The 20,876-nt window shown below is 41.7% G+C and overlaps 1 protein-coding gene across 1 annotated transcript in view; it reads left to right on the top strand.

Annotated features, from left to right (window-relative positions):
- The window catches only part of anapc1 (anaphase promoting complex subunit 1), a 70,630-nt gene that overhangs the window by 36,001 nt on the left and 13,753 nt on the right, over positions 1-20,876 (top strand). The window contains exons 31-40 of the mRNA XM_042333056.1: positions 1,921-2,155; positions 2,642-2,733; positions 3,908-4,042; positions 5,127-5,209; positions 6,477-6,555; positions 9,412-9,486; positions 11,827-11,903; positions 15,530-15,620; positions 16,009-16,062; positions 17,968-18,161. Coding sequence (XP_042188990.1) covers positions 1,921-2,155; positions 2,642-2,733; positions 3,908-4,042; positions 5,127-5,209; positions 6,477-6,555; positions 9,412-9,486; positions 11,827-11,903; positions 15,530-15,620; positions 16,009-16,062; positions 17,968-18,161 — 1,115 coding nt within the window. The remainder of the gene's footprint in view (positions 1-1,920; positions 2,156-2,641; positions 2,734-3,907; positions 4,043-5,126; positions 5,210-6,476; positions 6,556-9,411; positions 9,487-11,826; positions 11,904-15,529; positions 15,621-16,008; positions 16,063-17,967; positions 18,162-20,876) is intronic.

Raw genomic sequence — 20,876 nt, 5'->3', positions numbered from 1 at the left:
CCTGAAAGGGTTGAGTGAAATCACTGTATGTGCAAAAACAAAGGAACCTTTGGCTGCTGGATCTCCTCTGTAGCTGAGAAGAGAGTGACCTTTGTCATTCCTTTATATCTACCAGAATGACCAACTGACATCTTGTTGTCATGCTTATTTTAAATGGAAGGCATAATCAATCGAAAATATCTTCAGTGATCTTAATTCAAAGTTCCTCTTCACTTCTGTTAATATTGCGATTGATTTTGCAGTACTTCTTAATGGATTTCTTAACCAAGTCTCTGGTGCAGACGTGGAAATCCTGCATTTTAATTTCAGAGTTGGGTTTCCTCGAGTTGAATTGAGAGGAGTCCATTCCCCATTGAATTTCTTCATTATATATATATATGAATACATATTATATCATTCTATGTTATTTATTAATTAAGAACTCACTTAAGGAATACTGAAAAATGTATCCTGAATTCATGCATTGACCAGGTGCATTGATTGATTGTATTATGGGATTCAAAAGGGAACAAAAATAACATGTACTCTGCTTTGATATCTTGTTCTTACTATACTGAAAGCAAAGAAGCACAACAAAATTACATTTGTAAAGTGCCTTTCACTTCGGGAGGATGTCCCAAGGCGTTGAACAGTCGGGCATCAGGACATGAGCGTGGGGGGCAGGGTTGGGATAAGGGAGGGCAGAGAGGTAGGAGGGTGGCTGAAGGCATGGTCAAAAAGGAGGGTCTTGTGTTGTGCCTTGAAGGAGGCAAGAGAGGGAGCAAGGCGAAGGGATTGTGGGAAGGAGTTCCAAAGAGTGGGGGCAGAGAAGCTGAAAGCCTGGCTGCCGATGGTAGGACAGGTCGGGCGGGAGATCTCAAAGCAGCCACGTGCAAGTGTGGAGTATGGTTTCATTGTTATTGCGTGTTTTCCTTTGTAAAGAATCCTGAGTTCCAGCTAAAATGCTGCTTGATAGAAAACAGTAGTTGCATTATGAACCATTTCTTCAGCCCCACTTCAGTAACTCATACAGCTAATCTAGTGCTTTTTTCAAGTCATATCAGAAAATTTCAAACGTAAACATTTTTTGAAAAATAGATTTTGTAAAAAAATATCAACGGTAGGTTAAACTTGAAACATGAAGTTAAACATGAAATGATGTAATAGAATTGAGAACGTTGGTACAAATTGCACCCTTTTAATCATCTCAGGAATTCATAATCAGATTTTTAAACTTTTTTTAGCTGATTCGTTTTTGAGGGAATAACATGGTTGTGGGATGTTTTATGTAATGGATACCGAGAGGTGTTTTGCAAGGCAGCGATTCATCAAGTGGATTAAATGATATCAGACTACAAGAGTGAAGCTCAAGATGTTTAGTAATGCTTTCTCAACCCTGACATATTGTGCTACGGAGTGTGTTGTCACTTATCTCATCAATCCCATTTTTTTTTGCATTTATTTTCTGGTGTGTAGGGAGGAAGAAGTTTTTCATCAAACAATGATAAATTGTTTGCTCCATACTTTAATTTGCTTGACTTCAATAAAAAAAATTCCATTGTACCATATGATTTGAACAGCGGTGATATCAATATTTATTTACTTGTAAGTACAGTATTATAAAACAGCAAAGTATGATGTTAACTAGTGGAAATAAGTTTAGGTGATTTATTACTGTTTGTCCCCCCCATGCAATGTTGCCTTGAAATTTTTTCTTGTACTGCACACATAATCTATTTACAATAATAAGATATGGTTTAATATAGCGATCAGTAAGAAAGATGAGAAAAAGGATATTTATTTTGATTGGGGAGAGTGCAGGTAACGTATTTTGAAAGGCATTCTTGGACTCTGCTTCTCTCTGTACCAGTGAGGTCTACAACCATTGATTCCAAAAGGTTGATTGCAAAAATTACAGATGCTTCCCTTGATCTCTTGTAGGGGCATGAGATGACCAGCATAGGACTACTGCTGGGAATTTCCGCTGCAAAACTGGGCACCATGGATATATCGGTCACTCGTCTCCTGAGTATTCATATCCCTGCATTGTTACCGCCCACGTCAACTGAGCTGGATGTCCCCCACCATTTACAGGTTGCTGCTGTCATGGGAGTGGGACTGGTGTACCAAGGCACTGCCCACAGGCATATTGCTGAAGTGCTTCTGACTGAAATAGGTGAGGTGTCAGCAGTTCTCAACTGCAAAACCCCAAACAACTTTTGAAATTGTAGCAAAATACAGAACAAAGTTCTGTTTTGTGAAATGATTATCAAGCAAATGTAGTGTTTTCAAAAATAACAGTTTTCACAAGCATTCAAAAAAAAATCCCCTTAAAACGCATAATAGAAGAACCTTTGTAATCTTGGAAACCTAAATGCTGAGTTAACCACATTTTAAATAAGGTTACAAGTAAAAGCGTCTTGAACTGTTTTTGTTGACTGTTTTACTGAACAACATTTTCAGTATGAGAAGATTTGAAGCTCCTCAAAGTGCTGAGTGAGATCACTGCATGTGCACAGTAAAGTAACCTTCAACTGTAGACCTCCTCTGCAGCTAGCAAGACCTTATGTCCACCAGAACAACCAACCTACATTATGATGCCATGCTTATTTTAAATAGAGGCCACAATCAATGGAAATTCCTTGTGTATTTCTCGACTTAGGTCGTCCTCCAGGTCCTGAAATGGAAAACTGTACTGATCGGGAATCGTACTCGCTGGCTGCTGGTCTTGCTCTTGGCATGGTCTGTCTTGGGGTAAGATATCAGATGAACGCAAATGTGTATTCTTGATTTTGAAACTCGCTGCTTTGTACAAAAAGAAAGCATTTTGACCATTTAAAACCTGCATGTTCAACTTCTTTTAAAAAGTGTTTTTTGGGAAAAAAGAAACTGAAGAATATTCAGGCATTTTAAATCCCATAAGTAATTAATATTTTAGTGGTAATATCAATGAAATGACAGTGTTGGCAAAGACCATTGGGCCCATTGAGCTTCTGTTACCAACATCTCCTCGAGTGATCTCTTACCTCAATTTCTTTCTCTTCCCCTTTATCCTTTTAGTATTATTATTATCCTTTTTATATTTTCTCTTTCGATACTTATCTAGTTTCCTTTTACTTAATATGTTTAACTTGGTCAAATACAGAACAAGGTCATGGACTTGAGCTCAGAAGAGCAAAGATAAGCAGACAGTTCAAATTTAATTACTTAATGAATATGTGCAGTAGACTATCTACCTATACTCTTCCAATAGAGATGGTGACGTTTATATCTAAATTCAACAAGGATTAGATTCCCAGATATTTGACAGAGAAATTACTTGAAGTTTATGAAAGGATTATTTATAATTTTTAAAAATATTACATTGGGACAAGTCAGATGATCGTTGCTATGTTCTGCTGTTGCAAGAGCTACATTTTTATAGGTATTGGTAATGTTTAATGTTTACTGTGTTGGCACACAGATTTGTAAATAAATATGTAATATATATTTTATATATATGTATTATATAAAGCAGGGAAATGTTACCTTTCTCACCTGTGACATGCCAGATTCCTCTGGGAGTCACTATTTTAAACTCCATTTCCGAGCACTTTCCTTGTAACTTTTGAAATTTTCATTCTTCGAATATGTATCTAATTCCGCTTTTAAATTATGTAATTAACTAATCTTCGATAATAATGAATAGGGTAGGGATGTCAAACAACCAGCGCCTTGGGACGTCTTCCCAACGTGAAAGTCACTATATAAATGTAATTTATTGTTGTTGCTGTTTGATCTAAATCAAATATTTGTTTGTAACATGCCCTTTTAAACATTCCAGTATCGTCAAGAAATAAAATCTTCTCAAACGAACGATTCAGAGTAATTTTGTGTCTATTATATCTGTGTAGAGTTTATTCTCTTGTGGTTTGGGGTTATTTTGCAGCATGGAAGTAACCTGATAGGCATGTCTGACCTGAATGTCCCAGACCAGCTGTATCAGTACATGGTGGGAGGGCACCGGCGATCACAGCCAGGAGTTCACAGAGAAAAGCACAAATCCCCCAGCTACCAAATCAAGGTTTGTACAAAAACAAAGAAAATCTGAAATAAAAACTGATCCTCTGTGCTGGAAGGAGGCTCGACTCATGGTGAAGACAGAATTGCACTTGGCTTTGATCAGTCCCTCCATCCCCCTCCCACACCCACAAAATAGTGGGAAATAGCTTTTGTCCCTCTTTCCATTAAGTGTGCTTCAGGCTCCTTGTGGAATTCACAGAGGAGGAAAGTAAGATTAGGCAGGAAATCTCCAAACGAACAGATCGATTTCAAGATCCTTATACTTGCCTACAAATCACTTCATCCCAGAGCACCTCCCTATGTCTCGACTTGCTCACTCCTCCATAGGTCCCCTTCACTTGGCTGCTTTTTCTATGTATTCCATAACCCCTTTACTCCACCATTGACAGCCGTGTCTTCATCCACTGCGCCCTGAACCTCTGGAGCTCCCTGTCTCAATCTGCCTCTGCCTTGCCTCCTCTTTACACATCTTCAGGTCGCACCTGAAGCCTTTCCTCTTTGACCTCGCCTTCCTCCCTGGATTGGGGTCAAACTTAGTTCAGAGCTCAAGGATGGTATCTTGTTTAAAAGGTGCTGTTTAAAAGCATGGTGGTGTTGGGCCTCCTGGTATCTGGACAATGTGACCATTGGAAGTGCGTCATTTACCTCTCTCCCTTAGATTGAAAGAAGTCTGAGGTTGGGGAAGGGGGAAAGAGGGTGGAATCTGGTACAAAGAGGTTGTTTGTCTTTACAAAATAATCCCATCAAATAATAAATAAAATAATAATAAATTGGTGACTCAATCCACGACTGTTTGTGGGACACTGCTGTGCACAATTGGCTGCCACGTTTCACCCACAAAATGTACAGTCAATTCACTTTACAGTATATTCTGTGAAGCACTTTAGAACTCAAAGACGGGATAAGGCGCTATATCAAATGACAGGATTATTATTGTTATATAAAAGGATACAATGAAGTTATATTTGAAGGTTTACCGGGACTTTAAGGAGTTACTTGAAAAGTAGGAAATCAACTAAATCAGTTCAGATTATGCCATCGTTAATTCTTCTCGAAGCTTTAATGCAACTTTGTGTTTTTTACAGGAAGGGGACACTGTAAATGTGGATGTTACATGTCCTGGAGCCACACTGGCTTTAGCCTTGCTGTATCTCAAAACAAATAACAGGTACATTATTGTGTATTTTGTAAAATGCTCCAACCAAGAACAAGTCTTCATTCTCATTTCAGTTCAGATACACCGTGCTGGAGTCAACACCAATGCTGCCAAAATAGAAATACTTCAAATACTGTTCTCAGCCCAGTGCCATAAGCACAACGCAGAAATGTGCAGTGAGGTTTTATTAATTCCAGCAAAGGTTATCCATTAGAGATCGCATAACACTATTTGAAAAGAGAAGGGAAAGCTCTTCCTAGTGTTCTAGCCAGCAATCCTACATCTTAACTGATCAGTCGCATCATGGTTTACGACTTGCTGACACAAAATTGTCTACAGAAACACTCGATGCACTTGACAGCAATTATCCATGATGTACGTTGAGATTTTTTATAATGCGCCTCCCTCCAAGCTACGAAACCTCCACTGTTTTCAGTGACATTTACATTTCATGAAAAGACATGGTATGTACTGATACAGCTGGTCTGGGACATTCAGGTCAGACATACCTATCAGGTTACTTCCGATGGTCTCCATCCTTCTGCCCTGCACTCTGCAGCGTAGCAGCAAAAAGTCCTGGTACTCTCAACCATTTTTCTTTAGTCAGCCGGGTGTCTCGACATATATGGAAACCCATCACCAATCTTAAGGGTATCCAAACCAGAGAGTTCCACATATTACCACCGATGCATGGAAATCCCCTTGTCTGGAATGGAATGTGCACTCTCCCTGGAGGGATGCTCACTCTCATCGTATGCCAAGATAACGTGAGAATTGTTATTTTAGTAGCAATGAGAGTGACGGGTACAAAGAAGTAGTGAATTGTAGAAAAGCGAGAAATATCATTGCACACTTTCCAATAACATTTCCAGTTTGATATAATTTGATGATGGACATAGTGGAAAAAAATGCCATTTTAGAATGTGGATCCTGCTGATTAATTGCCAGGGGCTCATAACTTGACTTGCATCTTGTTTCCTCAGAGCAGCTTTTCTTATATAGTGATATGGCCTTTTAGTGCCCTCACAACAAATGCCCCTTAACAGATTGCTGTTGTGCCACAACAGAAAGAGGGTTGATGAACTGTCTTGAGTCTTCAGTAAGGTGATCGCATTTCTCCAGACAGCCAAATGCCCAAATAGTTTTACAAATTATTCACTTATCTTCTTTATATATTAATTGCCCTTTTTCACATGTTCTCATAAATGTTTGGGTTGTTGCTGTTTTTGAGCAGTTAGAATACTTGACAGTAGTATAACTAACCCATTTCTGTATTTAGATCCATTGCAGATTGGCTGCGGGCCCCAGACACTCAGTACCTGTTGGACTTTGTTAAGCCTGAGTTTCTTTTAATGCGGGTAGGTATTCAAAGTCAACTAACATGCGCAAATGCTGTCATGTTTGAATATAGAACATTGGGGTCTAATCTGCGGTATAAAATTAACTGCATTCCTCAATGGGGAGTTGTGCAAATGAGGAGTCCTCTTGTTAACCTGATCATGCTGACTCTCAGGTAATACACTCAAATGGCAAGTGTTTCTTGATGAGGTTTCTATGGGTCAATGGGAATATGAATGGGAAGATTATTTATTAATCTGTCAGGAACTGCCATGAATAGACTGTAATGTTTGTATATAGAATAGTCTGTAATGTCTCGTCCCTCACCAGCAACGCTTTCTTCCACCTCCGACATATCGCCCGTCTCCGCCAATACCTCACCCCAAAAGCTGCCGAAACCCTGGTCCATGCCTTTGTCACCTCTCGGCTGGACTATTCAAATGCCCTCCTCACCGGTCTCCCCTCCACCACCATTCATAAAATCCAGGTCATCCAAAACTCTGCTGCCCGCATTCTTACCCGCACCAAACTCCGCTCCACGATTACCCCAGTCCTTGCCAGACTGCACTGGCTGCCTGTCCCAGAGAGGATCGACTTCAGGATCCTCACTCTTGTCTTCGAATCCCTCCACTCCTCTGCACCCCCCCTACCTCTCTGACCTCCTCTCTCCTCACAACAGTGCCCATTGCCTTTGCTCCACCGGGTCTGGCCTCCTCTTTGTCCCCCGAATCCTCCGCTCCACCATTGGCAGCCGTGCCTTCAGCCACTACGCCCCGAGGCTCTGGAACTCCCTTCCTCACTCCCTTCACCTCGCCCCCCTCCCTTCCTATTTTCAGGTCTTGGCTGAAGACGTTTCTTTTCAACCGCGCCTTTGGTCACCTTCTTCCCCCTCCCCCTGGCTCGGCACGGGATCCGTTGCTGTGAAGCGCTCTGAGACGTCGTCCAGCGTGGAGGGCGCTATATAAATCCAAGTTGTTGTTGTTTGTATGTGCTGCCCTTCTGTTGTTGGACAGAAGTCAAAGGCAGTGCAGTGTACAACACTTGTATTTGGTTGAATCATACTCCCAACTCCACCATCCTGAATAAGTTGGCTTATGATACTTGCTTCTCATTTTTATAACTGCATTTAATGTCGATGGACAGGTTGTTCCCCAGACACCAGTTACACCAGTGCAAGGTATTGTGGCTTTGAGTAAATGTGCATTTACTTTGTTGGATTGTAACATTTTTGCATCATCTCTCAGGGCTGCATTGAAGGCTGACAGGGTTATTGCTCTCTCCAGGGTGATTTTAAGCCATAAAGATTAGGAAGATTGGTTCTTGGATTGGGTTCAGTCAGGAGATCTCACCTGGGCTAGTTTCCATTAATGCCTTTGGTCCAGGGATAAAAACATCAGTCAGGGTTCCACCAGATATGTACATAAAAAAAAACAGGACTTGATGCACAGATGCATAACGTACTGACTCAACATTTAGGTCAGTACTCTGTGTAGCAAAGCTCAAATGCAAATCAGCAACTGATAAGTACGGTTGGCTAAATTGGTATAGCCTGATTGTGGAAATTTCAGTGCTGTACTTGATCTTGGTTTGGGCCCTGTCCGTGTAAGAACTTAAATATATTTACTCATCCAGCTGATGATTTCAATGATCTAACCACTAATACCCCCAAATCTCTTCTAGATAATGTTGCTTAGTTTCGGTTCCCACTGTTAATTCTCTTTCACCATTTGCATTTGCATCTCAGCAACTGATTTTACCCGTAGAAGCTAAAGCCTTAACGGTTAGGGTAGATAGACAAACAGTGGTAAGGCTTGCCAGACAGTACTCACCAATTGTACAATCCCAACACACTATGGGGTCCCCAAACCTTGGCTCTTGTCAGTCTGTGCCGAATACTTTCTGAAATTGGGTAAGCAGGATGCATCCCACCAGGGAGACAGTGCACATTCTATTCTAGATGCAATGCAGGGAATTTCCATGTGTAGGTGAGATGCATGGAACTCTGTCTGGTTTGGATATTCTTAAAAGCATGGTGAACGGTTTCCGCATGTGAAGGCACCTGGCTGACCAATAAAAATGTTCTTCCCATTCAGTTTGTCTTCTTTCTCACCCTGATCCTTTTTCTACACTCACTGTGTTAAATATCACATGGACCGCATATGTGGCCCAGATTAGGGGAAGGCTTAATTGGATTAGAGCAGTGTTTTGTGAATCAGTTGTACAGAGTTTCATTGAAACTCTTGTTCATGCCTTCATCACCTCCATGCTCGACTATGCAAACGCCCTGCTTGTCGGCCTTCCAACACCTCCCTCGACAGGCTGCAGATAATCCAGAACTCTGCAGCCCGTGTCCTCTCCCGCACCAAACTCCGTGACCCCATCTCCCCCACTCTCGCTCGACTCCACTGGCTCCCTATCCTTCAGGGGATCCAGTTCAAAATCCTGGTCCTCACATCAAAGCCCTCCGTGGCCTCGCCCCACCCTATCTCTGTGACCTCCTAACCTACCAACCCGCTCGTTCCCTCCGCTCAGCCGGCTCTGGCCTGCTCCACGTCCCCCGACCCACCCACCTCACCATTGATGGGAGAGCCTTCAGCCACTCTGCCCCCAACCTCTGGAACTCTGTCCCCCAATCACTCCGCCTCGCCCCCTCCTGAGCCTCCTTCAAGTCCCACCTCAAAAACCTCCTCTTTGACCATGCCATCGGCCAACCCCCTTCCCCGCCCTGACCCCAGCTCGGGTCTGAAATGCTGTACACTGTCCAGCACCTTGGGACATACTCCCGATGTGAAAGGCGCTAATCAAATGTAATCTTGTTGTTGTCATTGGCATATTTATAATTATATACAATATAACTTGTCTGATTCTTTCCTTAGACCCTGGCAAGAGGATTAATTATGTGGGATGAAATCAAGCCTAACCCGACGTGGATTAATAGTAACGTGCCGCCTGTAAGTAGTTTATGTTTATAAATGCAAGTTAACGTCCTTGTTTCAACATTGTTGCATCTTCCCCAAGAGTATTGCGTTTATATAGCGCCCTTCACACGGGGCAGCGCCTTGGATCACCTAACAATGGCGGAACCTGACGCTGAGCACGCGTGAGAGAGGAGGTGACTACAAGTACAATCGAAGAGGAAGATCTTCAGTCATGATCTGAAAGAGGGGAAGGAGGGGGCAAGGCAACTGGATATTTTTGATACAGTGACTTATCAGGTCAAAACATTTCACACAATGAGTTATTTTGAAGTGTAATTTGTTGTTTAGCGTCTGCACTGACAGCATAATCCCTAAGGGCCTTTCACATCGGGAGGACGTTCAAAATGCTTTATAGGATCTACTGCAAAGTGGATTGACTGAATTTTACAGGCAAATGCCTACAGCAGCCCTTAAATAGTAAGTTAATGACCAATAAGATAAATGACCAATTAATCTTGTTAGGAGTCCAAAATAGCACCTGACTCCCTCTGTCTGTTGGGTGGAAGACACTTTCTGTGTGTGAGTGCTGCTGTTTATTCCACGTTATTGTATCCTGCAGTAAACTGAAGCCTGAGTGAAATGAAATCTTACAGTTAGCATTCTATCCGACTACACTACTGAAACACTCTTGTGGTTTATTTAAAATGTTGCCTTCAATCATTTACTGCCTACGCTTGGTAGTCATCCAGTAAATGATGACAGTGACACCTTTTGAATATCCTCTTCTAAACCAGAGGTTTCCTTGATGACATAAACTGGTACTGTGTATGATTTCTGTTGCAATGAATATGACGTCTAAGAGTTCGTTGATAAAAGGCAGCAAATATTTTCACTATTAGTTTGAGATGAGTTAAGAATAATTATATTGTCATTTAGTTGATCAGATACAGTTCCATTCTTCCTCATTCATGACATTTGTCTAAGTATAATCATGTTTGCCTCAGTAGGTTCCGTTGGTTACCTTTTCATTGAATCAGTTAAAGTAATTTAGGTCCATCATGTTAGTGCACCAATGTCTTGTTCCCTCACTGGTTTAAAGATATAAAGCCATCAAGTCTCCAAAAATCATGATCAAAGCCTTTGCCTTTCCATCCGACCCAATTAAGTCAACTTGTTTGTTCACCAACTATGGCTGATGCCAGCTGCTTCTTCCGTTACACCCCCATGCCCGGTATTGTCCTTTTTTGATATAAAGACTTATCATGTCAGAATGTATCACACAATGAGTTATTTTGAAGTGTAGTTTGTTGTTTATGTAGAAGCAGTAATTAGTCTGTTCCATGGCTTTGCTTGCATTCACTGTGATGACCTCTGGCAAAGTGCCATTGGTGATCTAGAAAGAAGTTACATTCTTATACCGCCTTAAATGTTGAGGGCTTCAAAGCGCTTCTCAGTAACTATTGTTAAGCACTGTTAAGACCATTTATTTTATTTGGCAAACGTGGCTGCCATTTTGAGCACAACATTATTCCACCATCTGATGTGAATGATCAATTATTCTGGAGGATTATTGGCCAGGACACCAGGCAAAACTCCTTTTTCTTTGTGAGTTATATCTTGGATCGTTATTGTCTACCTGAAGCCAGGCAGGTGGGACCTCAGTTTTAATGTTTCGTCTGAATTGCCCCTTGTTGGTTTCGAAGTTCAACAACAACAACAACTTGCACTTATACTGCACCCTTCACCCGGGGTAGCATCCAGGAGCACTTGGTCATTGGCTTTTCACTTTTTGCATTTATTGTGTAGCTCCAGGACTAGATTTTATTAATAACCCAGGTTTTGAAATTGCCACATTTTCTTAAAAAGCTTTCCTGAAGGATTCAGATTCTATTTCTTTCTTTCCATTGAGTAGTTTCCTCGGTTTGCTGGGGGTTGGGGCTGCTTGGAGGACTGGCTGTGGTCATCCTCAAGACTCAGGGCTTTCCCCTCCCAACTCTTCTTAAACAGCTGTAGACAGATTTGGGGGTTGCTGATGTCTATTGCACAGTAACAAATATTTTTTAGATCAGCTACAGAAATCACTGTTGTAAGTTTCACTTTGTTTTGTGAAATTAAAAAAATATTATCTCATGACCTGAGAAATAGAGAATGAGGAATGGGTTTACATTCCTTAAATCTGCGTCCACATGGTTTGGATGTAGTGATCTTGGTTTGTGTTTAGTTTAATCAATCAGCAATTCATGTGCCAACTTTTGATACAGAGCAATTTTGCGGTAGAACAGCTTTGCTGATAAGTTGCATTCATTGCATTATGATTTTTCTGCTTTCTACTGTCTTCCAAATTGATACTTCAATAAGGTTCTTCTTGTTCAGATTGTTAGACAGAATAATGTATCATTAAATACGACGGAAGGTCTAACACCGGAAGATATCGACTTGCAAACAATGCGGTAAGTTTTGAGACTGAATATTTTCTATATACAGTAGTTATGCAAAACACAGAGTACACAGAAGTCCAATTTGGTGCATATACATATGAAACTATAGTATTTTTAAAGTGTACTGCAAGCAGTGAGACCTGCTTTATAGTATTCAGTGCCATATCAGTACAAACAACAGTAATTTCAAATCAAAAATAAGCAATATGCATTTTTTTGGCTTTTAATCTCCAAATATCTGAGATGGGCTCTTCCAAATATATCTGGGATTTGACTTGTGGCTGCTCTGCAATTCTCGGAAGCTCTATAACTCAATCTGCTGGTGCGGTCAACAATGTAGGAAGAGGGTGATTTTTCTATCAGATTACTCAGAGAAAGAAGTTGCTGATATGATTCAGCCGTATTGATGCGAACCATAAGCGATAAAACAAAATAGATTGGCAGAAAATACAATCGTATTGGTATATGGTGATTTGACTGAAAGCACCAGGAATTGCATGTGATTATTTAATACTTTGTGTCATGTGATTACTTTAGGAAAAGTAAATGTAAAAAACATACAGCATGCAAGATTTCAACTGTTGGATTTCTTACTAAAATGATGTGCTTCTAAGAGCAGGAGCTATAAATGTGTCAATTCACAGGAAGTCAAATGTGATTTAATTTAGAAATGTTTGAAGTGTTGAATTAATTTAATATGCCAGAGGTGGGGGGTTGAACCTGGTTCAGTGTATAGCTGTGGTCTTGTTGACTCGCTGACACAAACTATGAACTGGACATTGAACATGCAACCCCTTTCATTGACTAAGATAAACAACTACACGGTGGGAGGGGAATGTCTGTTTCTGGCACATCTGGGTAAGTCATACTTGATTTTTTAGCAATTACTAAATATGAACCACAAATAAAATACTAGTGTAACTAAATGGACATTAAAACAAAAAGTACAGATTATGTAAAAAGACCCTTTTCCGATTTTGAAAGACTCATTGATTTTGGATGTCAGTTTAGTCAGCAAAAACAGCGGTTACTACAGCTGCTCTTAGAGCAGGTTACACCTTTCTGCAAGTTAAGTAATCATAGTGTGCACGCGAACACCAAACCACAAGCAACTTTTTTTTGACCTGTGACTCGATTTGTTTTTCTTTAAATTCATTGTATTTTAGTGGTGGACTTGGCTGAAATAATCCAATTCCTGCTGAAGCACCGATTCCTAGAAATCATTGCTGTGTAAAATTAAATGTCAACTATTGTGGCTTTTCCATAAAACTGAGTTCTCTTTTCTTAAACAAATCAAAATGTTCAAACTTTTGTAAGAAAGTTAGCAACGGATTAGCATTAGTCAGCAGCCAAAGTCACCACAGTTCTCAACCTCTGTAGTCACCTCATTCTCAACCTCTGTACAATAACTTGCATTTATGTCACACCCTTCATGTTGGGTAATGTCTTGGAGCACTTGATGCTGAGTTGGGGAGAGCGGGGAGGTGACCATAGGCAAGGTTGAAGAGGAATGTGTTCAATTGTGATCTGAAAGTGGGGAAGGAGGTGGCAAGGTGGAGGGATTGATGAAGTGAGTTCCACAGTTTCCGGGTGTAATGGCTGAAAGCACGGGTGCTGATGGAGGTGTGGGATGGATGAGGGATGTGCAGGAGGCTGCTACGTGTTGGTGGCGGGTAGTGGAGTGGGGTTTATGCAGGGTAGAGAGGTAGGGAGGTGCCAGGGCGTGAAGTGATTTGTAGACAAGTGGAAGGAAATCTTTAAGGGAGACAAAGTGATGGCGGTTGGTTAAGTAGGGCTCAAACCAGGAGAGTGCAGACCCTCTGAGATGGATGAAGGAGGAGAGATTGTGGAGGAGGACGGCTTGATCAAGGCAGTGGAGAGTTCCAGGACAGCAAGGAGGCAGAGGGGGTCCTGATCACACAAAGAGAGGGGACGTCATTTGTGACCTTGATAAGCACCGTCTTGATGCTGTTGGTAGGGTGGAAGCCGGACTACAGGGGCTCGAATAGGGAGTGGATGGAGAGGTGCTAGTAATTGGTTGGTTGGCAATAAGACCTTCAGGAACTTTAGAAATGAAGGTCAGGTTTGAAATGGGCTGGTAGTTTGCAACTTAACATAAGAACATGAGAAATGCTAGACGAAAAAAGACCAAGGTCCATCTAGTTCGCCTTCCACCTTCCTGGCGATCACATGCACATATGTACCAAACTATCTGTGTACTATATCCCATAATGTTATTTCCTAAAAGAAAACTGTCTAATCTGTGTTTGAAAGGTTCAAGACTTCCTGCTTCAACCGTCTCCCAAGGGAGCCAGTTCCACAGGTTCACTATTCGCTCACTGAAATAGTGTTTGTGTAGATTCGTTCTGAATTTACTCCCCTTCAATCGCAGGCCGTATCCTCTGGTTTTTTATTCTGGAACAAGTTGAAACAGCCTGTCATGATATATATTGTCTCACCCCTTCAGAATCTTAAAGACAGCAATCATGTCGCCTCTCAGTCTTCTCTTTTCCAGCATAAACATGTCCAATTTACTTAGTCTCTCCTCATAGTCCAGTCCTTCCATTCCCTCAATCATTTTGGTTCCCCTCCTCTGAATTTTTTCGATTCCTCCAATATCCTTCAATTTATTGTCATTCAGGACCCCCAGATCCTTTTCATTTTCCATACATATTATTTTCCTTCCATTCAAATAATAGTCCCTTCCAGAATTGTTTGTCCCCATGTGAAGTACTTTACATTTCTCCACATTAAGTTTCATCAGCCACCGATCTACCCAATTCCCAAGAATGTTCAAATTCTCCTGTAACCTATCTTGTTCAGCTTTGCAATCTACCACCTTCATTAGCTTGGTGTCATCTGCAAACTTAGCCACTGTGCTTGCAACTCCTAATTCTAGATCATTTATAAAAAAATATTAAACAAAAGAGGTCCCAAAGCAGACCCTTGTGGAACTCCCACTGATAACATTTTCCCAGTCTGATGACATTCCCTGTACCACCGCTCTCTGGGTTCTTCTGGTCCACCAATTGCATATCCATTGTAATATATCTCCATTGATTCCCGCTTTTTTTTTACTTTCAGTACCAGCCTCTCAAGAGGAACTGTATCAAAGGCCTTACTGAAATCCAGATATACAACATCCACAGCCTTACCCTTATCAAGCTCCCTTGTGACACCGTCAAAGAAAACCAGTAAATTGGATTGGCGAGACCTTCCCTCCATGAACCTATATTGGCTATGATTTATGATTTTATTTAGGTCCAGATGCTCCATGATTTTATCCTTAATAAAAGTCTCCATAATTTTACCAACAATGGACGTCAAACTTACTTAGAGGAATCAAGGGTAGGTTTTTTGAGGAGGGAAGCGATAACTGCAGATTTGAGATGGAGTGAGGCAGAGCCTGAGGAGAGCGACTGGTTAACTGTGACTGATTTTCCCAGGGTCAAATCCAGCCCCTGTAGTATGTTGTCTCAACATGCGCTGCTATCATTTCATAGATAAAAATGAAACTTTTTTAAGAAGTTAGCCAAAAATCACTTTTCTTAAAGCATTCAATTATAAATAACTGAACTGTACACATGAATAAATGTTCTTGTTCCTCTTTATGACCTGTGGTCCATTTACCTTCACAGCCAAGCACACATTAACATTATAGCTGGTGCTTGTATGGCAATGGGTCTCCGTTTTGCAGGTTCTTCGAATGCAGCGGCTTTCAATTGTTTGGTAAGTAATGTGTAAAGAAATAAAAACATTGTTTAACTTTAAGCTTATTCAATTCAAGCTTGTTTTCCCTGGTTGCAGTTGCTGCAAATTGTTGTTGTGTCAATTAATATACAAGAACAAAAACAAGAGATAAAAAGATAAGCCACAAATGTAGAAATCTGAATGAAAAACAGAAAATGCTGTTAATACACAGCAAATCAGTCGCCATCAGAACCATAACAGTGGTTTTGAGGCGGAGTGGGAAGAAAGGGAGAAACAAGTTAATATTTGGGTGTGGCCCTTCATTAGAAAAGAGATGGGAGGTTACACCCAAAATGTTAAGCTGCAAAAATACCCAAGAAACTGTCCAAAGTATACTTTACCTAAATAATTTCTTGTTGTTTTCTAGCACAAATACATTAAGATGTTTCTGGAGTCGGTCTCTGCACCTGCTGCCGCCTTGGTAAGTTATCTGTGCAAACTGAAGTATTATCTTGGTGTTCAGGAATCTGTGCTCTAAAACTAAATAGTACACAAGATCAAATATCACTCCACAAGTTTATGATGTTATTTTTATACCCTTTCTACCCTTTCTTTCTATTCTATGATCAATTTATAGCTGAAAGTTTAAATATTAGTAGCATTGTGGTGTTACATACAATTTAAATAATTGATGGTACTTAAAATTATACAACATATTAAACAATTGTAAGGAAATTTCAAAACCATTTTTCCTTTAATCTTTCACTCAATTTTCTTAAGCGCTGTTGGGTCTTGAAGCTTTGTCATGTGAGAGTGAGGTGATAGCACAATATGTAACATGTACAAGGTCAAGGAACAGGACAACGTACAACAACAACAAAATTACATTCCATAGCGCCTTTCACGTCGGGAGGACATCCCAAGGCGCTGGACAGAGAGAGTTATGGACCCGAGCTGGGGGTCGGGGTGGGGGAGGAGGATGGCGGTAGGGAAGTAGGGAGATCGAAAGCACGGTCCAAGAGGAGGGTCTTGAAGGAGGCAAGGGGGGGGGCGAGGTGGAGGGACTGAGGGATCTAGTTCCAGAGGGTGGGGGCAGAAGGCCTGCCCACCAATAATGGGGCGAGCGAGGTGGGAGATAAGAAGCAGGCCAGAGCCCACTGAGCGGAGGGATTGAGCAGAGTGGTAGGAGGTTATTAGGTCGCAAAGATAGGGGGGAGCAAGATCATGGGGGGCTTTGAAGGTGAGGACCAGGATCTTGAACTGTATCCTCTGTGTGATGAGAAGCCAGTGGAGTCGGGTGAGGATGGGGGTGATAGGGTCGCGGAATCTATTGCGGGAGAGAACATGGACTGTAGAGTTCTGGATGATCTGCAGCCTATGGAAGGAGGAGTTGGGGAGACTGACAAGCAATGAGTTTGCACAGTCAAGCCTTGATGTAATGAAGGCGTGTATGAAGATTTCGGCGGCCTGCGGCGTAAGACAGTGGCGGAGCTGGGCGACGTTGTGGAGGTGGGGGAAGGCAGAGCGGGTTATGGCACAGATGTGGGGTAGAAAGGATAGTTGCGAGTCAAAACAAGACGCCAAGGTTCCGGACATAGGTTCATGCCTGCCGATCTCCACAATACTGAGTTATTAATTTATTTAGAAAGAGGTGCGGAGTGGAGGCCGAACACATCCCTGTGGGGAGACCTAAACCCTGGCTAAGAGTTCGCTCTAGACCACTCTTATAAACTTTCCAGAAATCATTGTTAGTAACACTGATGGATGCTTGGGAGTTTGTCTTCAACCTATCTTTTCACTTCAGTTACAATTGTTCCAAAGAAAGCAGTGAAAACAATGAGTGGCCCATCACCCCACAAATTTCTATACTTGAAAAATAGGTTTTGATGTGTTTAAAGTTGAAGTTGGCTAATGTAATCATTAATGATGTGTTGTGCTAGGACTGTCACATGTCACACGTCGGGAACCGATTCACATCATTTACACTTTTTTCAAAAACAATTGTAACTACAGTATTATTATTTGTGGCACAGATGTTTTCAGTCAGATACACAGTAATGAAAAGTGACTTTGAATACATTTTATGGGCTTTTTATTCTGTTCAGTGTTCACAAAAAAACTGAAGGATAGGTTTGCTATTGATGTATTGCACCTTGAGGCAAGGGCACAGGTTTTTCACAAGACCTGATCACCTGGTGTAAGTCAGGGGCTTCCTACACGAGAGGAAGATTTGAGGGGAGCCAGCCCGAGAATTGGCATCCTAACGTTACTTTTTCACCAGCATCCACCTCCTGGTGAAGAAAGGGAGAAAATATCTTAACCAAACTGGAGCTGAAGGAATGTAGTGTTTGATTTGTCACAGCTTTTTTCTTTCAATGTTCAACAGGCTGGCCACCACAACCTGGAAACCTGCTTGAGCGTAGTCCTGCTTTCTCTTGCCTTAGTCATGGCTGGCACAGGCAACTTGAAGGTCTTGCAGTTATGCCGGTTTATGCACAAAAGAACTGGAGGAGAAATGAATTATGGATTTCACATGGCGACTCATATGGCTCTTGGCCTTCTCTTCTTGGGAGGAGGAAGGTAATCTGACAGGTTTTATTTTACAATACAATACAAATTACAATACAAAATTATATTTATATAGTGCCTTTTATATCTAGAGGATATCCCAGGGGGCTTAACAGTCCTTGGAGCTGAGCTGATTCCAAGGTGACATATTAGGCCATGGAATTTCAGAATCAAACTCACCATCTGTGGTGGTCTCGGTCGTCCAGTTCCTGAGCCTGGCAGGTCCGCAATGTCACTGATGATGACAGCCCAGCTAGCCTGGCGCATTAGCAGGACTTGGAAAGATAGATCAGTTACTGTGGACAGAGCATTTTCCCACTCAGCTTCTATTAACCCTGCAAGACAAAGCCCTAACAGATAGGTTAGTCCTTGCTGGACAGGCAGCAGGAAAGCTTGCCAGACAACAATTTCAATGGTAAGCTATGTGGTTTTAACTGGTTAGATTCCAGCAGTACCCCAACTCATATTCTTGTGTCCCCAAGCCTTTGCTCTTGCCACAACCTGCACATAATATTCTCCGGAATTAGGTAAGCAGAATGCGTCCCTCCACGGTGAGAGCGCACATTCCATTCCAATAAACAACTCTGGAATTTCCACGTGTAGGTGGGATACATGGAATTCTCAGTTTGGTTTGGATGCTCTTAAGCGTGGTGATGGGTTTCAGTTTCTGCATGTGTCAGACACTTGGCTGACCCCCCAAAAATTAACTTGTACTGTATAATTACCCCTAACAACAATAGCTTGTATTTATGAAGCTCCTTTCACATTGAACAGATTTCTCTGAGCGCATTAATGTCTTGAAACATTACAGTTGTTGTTAGTTGATTTTGAGAAGATAACTGTGTACTCCATTAAAGTGAGGGATACAAATGGGACTCTTCAGACCACTAATCGCCATTATGCTGACTCACTATATTTTTTCTATTGCTTTATATCTAGTTTCATATTAATAATAAAAAGTGTTGCATTCGTTAAAATTCAGCAAATGTTTTCTTAAATCCATTTCCTTGGCACAATGCTGTTTTGAACATTCTGGCAACCCATTATTTTACCACTGATCTTTCCACTGCATACACTTGCCTGAGGTATTGGTTGAACTGTTTCCACAACAATAATAATAATAATAATTACCTATAAGGCCATTCACGGCCTCGCTCCCTCCTACCTCTCCAACCTACTATCCCCCTACCTACCTGCCCGTACCCTCCGTTCCTCCGGCTCCGGTCTGCTCCACATCCCCGCCCCAATCGCCCTACCATTGGTGGTCGGGCCTTCAGCCTCTCAGCCCCGAGGCTCTGGAACTCTATCCCCCAGTGCCTTCGCCTTGCTTCCTCCCTCTCCTCCTTCAAGGCCGGTCTCAAAACCTTTCTCTTTGACCGAGCCTTCAGCTCCCCTCTCGACTCTCTTTCCCCTTCTCGCTCCCTCCCATCCCTCCCCTCACCCTGACCATTTCCCCCCTCCTCGCTCCCTCCCCTCCCCTCACCCTGACCATTTCCCCCCTGCTCGGGTCATGACCCAACTGTGCAGCGCCTTGGGACGTCCTCCTGACGTGAAAAGCGCTTTATAAATGGAATCTTGTTGTTGTTGTTGTAATAATAATCCTTGTATTTGATATAGCGCTTTTCACGTCGGGAGGACGTCCCAAAGCGCTTCACAGAATACACTGTAAAGTGAATTGACTGTATATTTGTGGGCGAACGCGGCAGCCTATTGCGCACAGCAATGTCCCACAAACAGTCGTAGATTGAAAATGACCAATTTATTATTGTTTTGGGTTTTGGAGGGATTATTATTAGGCTCTGTGTGGAGTAAGGAAACTTGCCCAAGGTTTCGCCCTCTGCCTGGAATTGAACCCAGGTGTCTCGCTTGCAAAGCGAGTGCTCTAACCACTGAGCTACAGGACTCCAAAATGCAGAAAGTATTTTGACTGGTCCATGATTGAATGAGACTGCAATGTCTCATTGTTTCTAAGACCAAGTCTATCATTTAGCTTCATTAGTTGTGAACAATAATTCATGATTTTAAAGCCAGGCCGTTTACAAAATGCATTAGATTTGCATCTCCTTAAGATAATGGGCTAATAACCATTTTTAATGCCCACATTACCAGAAAGTTGAAACCTTATTGATATGTGAGTTGTATGAGTTTAGCATCAACAATAACAATAAATGTTTTTTCTCAGGAAACATTTAATTTCGCATTGTTTTGTTTGTCCTTCACCCCCATATTGGCTGTTTATATCTCCTGGATGTAGACTTCATCTGCTTCCTGTGCTGTTTTTTTAAGCCTGTTGCACAGCAAATCGCATCCATCTTTCCATTCAAATTGGTGATTCACTTCATGGCTGTTTGTGAGACATTACTGTGCGCAAATTTGGGGTGCCACATTCATCTAGATAAAGCATTCGCTGGACTTTTTCACAGAATATTCTATGAAACACTTTGAGATATCCTCCCAATGTGAAAGGCGCTACGCCATATGTAAGGATTATTATTCCCCCCTTTCTGTCTATTGTACATTTAAGAAGCAAAATATCATTTCCAAGCTGTTTCTCTCTGTACTGGCAAAACGGTGCTGATGAACAAGCAGAATGTTTGAAATTGAGAGTTGGACAACAACAACATCTTGCATTTATATAGCACCCTTCATGTGGTAGCGCCTCAGAGCACTCAGACCTGTATTATTGGGGTGAATCTGAAATGCTGTAGCTCTCAGAAATGCTTTCCT

This window comes from Callorhinchus milii, unplaced genomic scaffold, assembly GCF_018977255.1.
Source record: "Callorhinchus milii isolate IMCB2004 unplaced genomic scaffold, IMCB_Cmil_1.0 Scaffold3, whole genome shotgun sequence".
NCBI lineage: Eukaryota > Metazoa > Chordata > Chondrichthyes > Chimaeriformes > Callorhinchidae > Callorhinchus > Callorhinchus milii.
The sequence above is the reverse complement of the archived record's forward strand: the minus strand, read 5'-3'. Positions and strand labels throughout refer to the sequence as shown.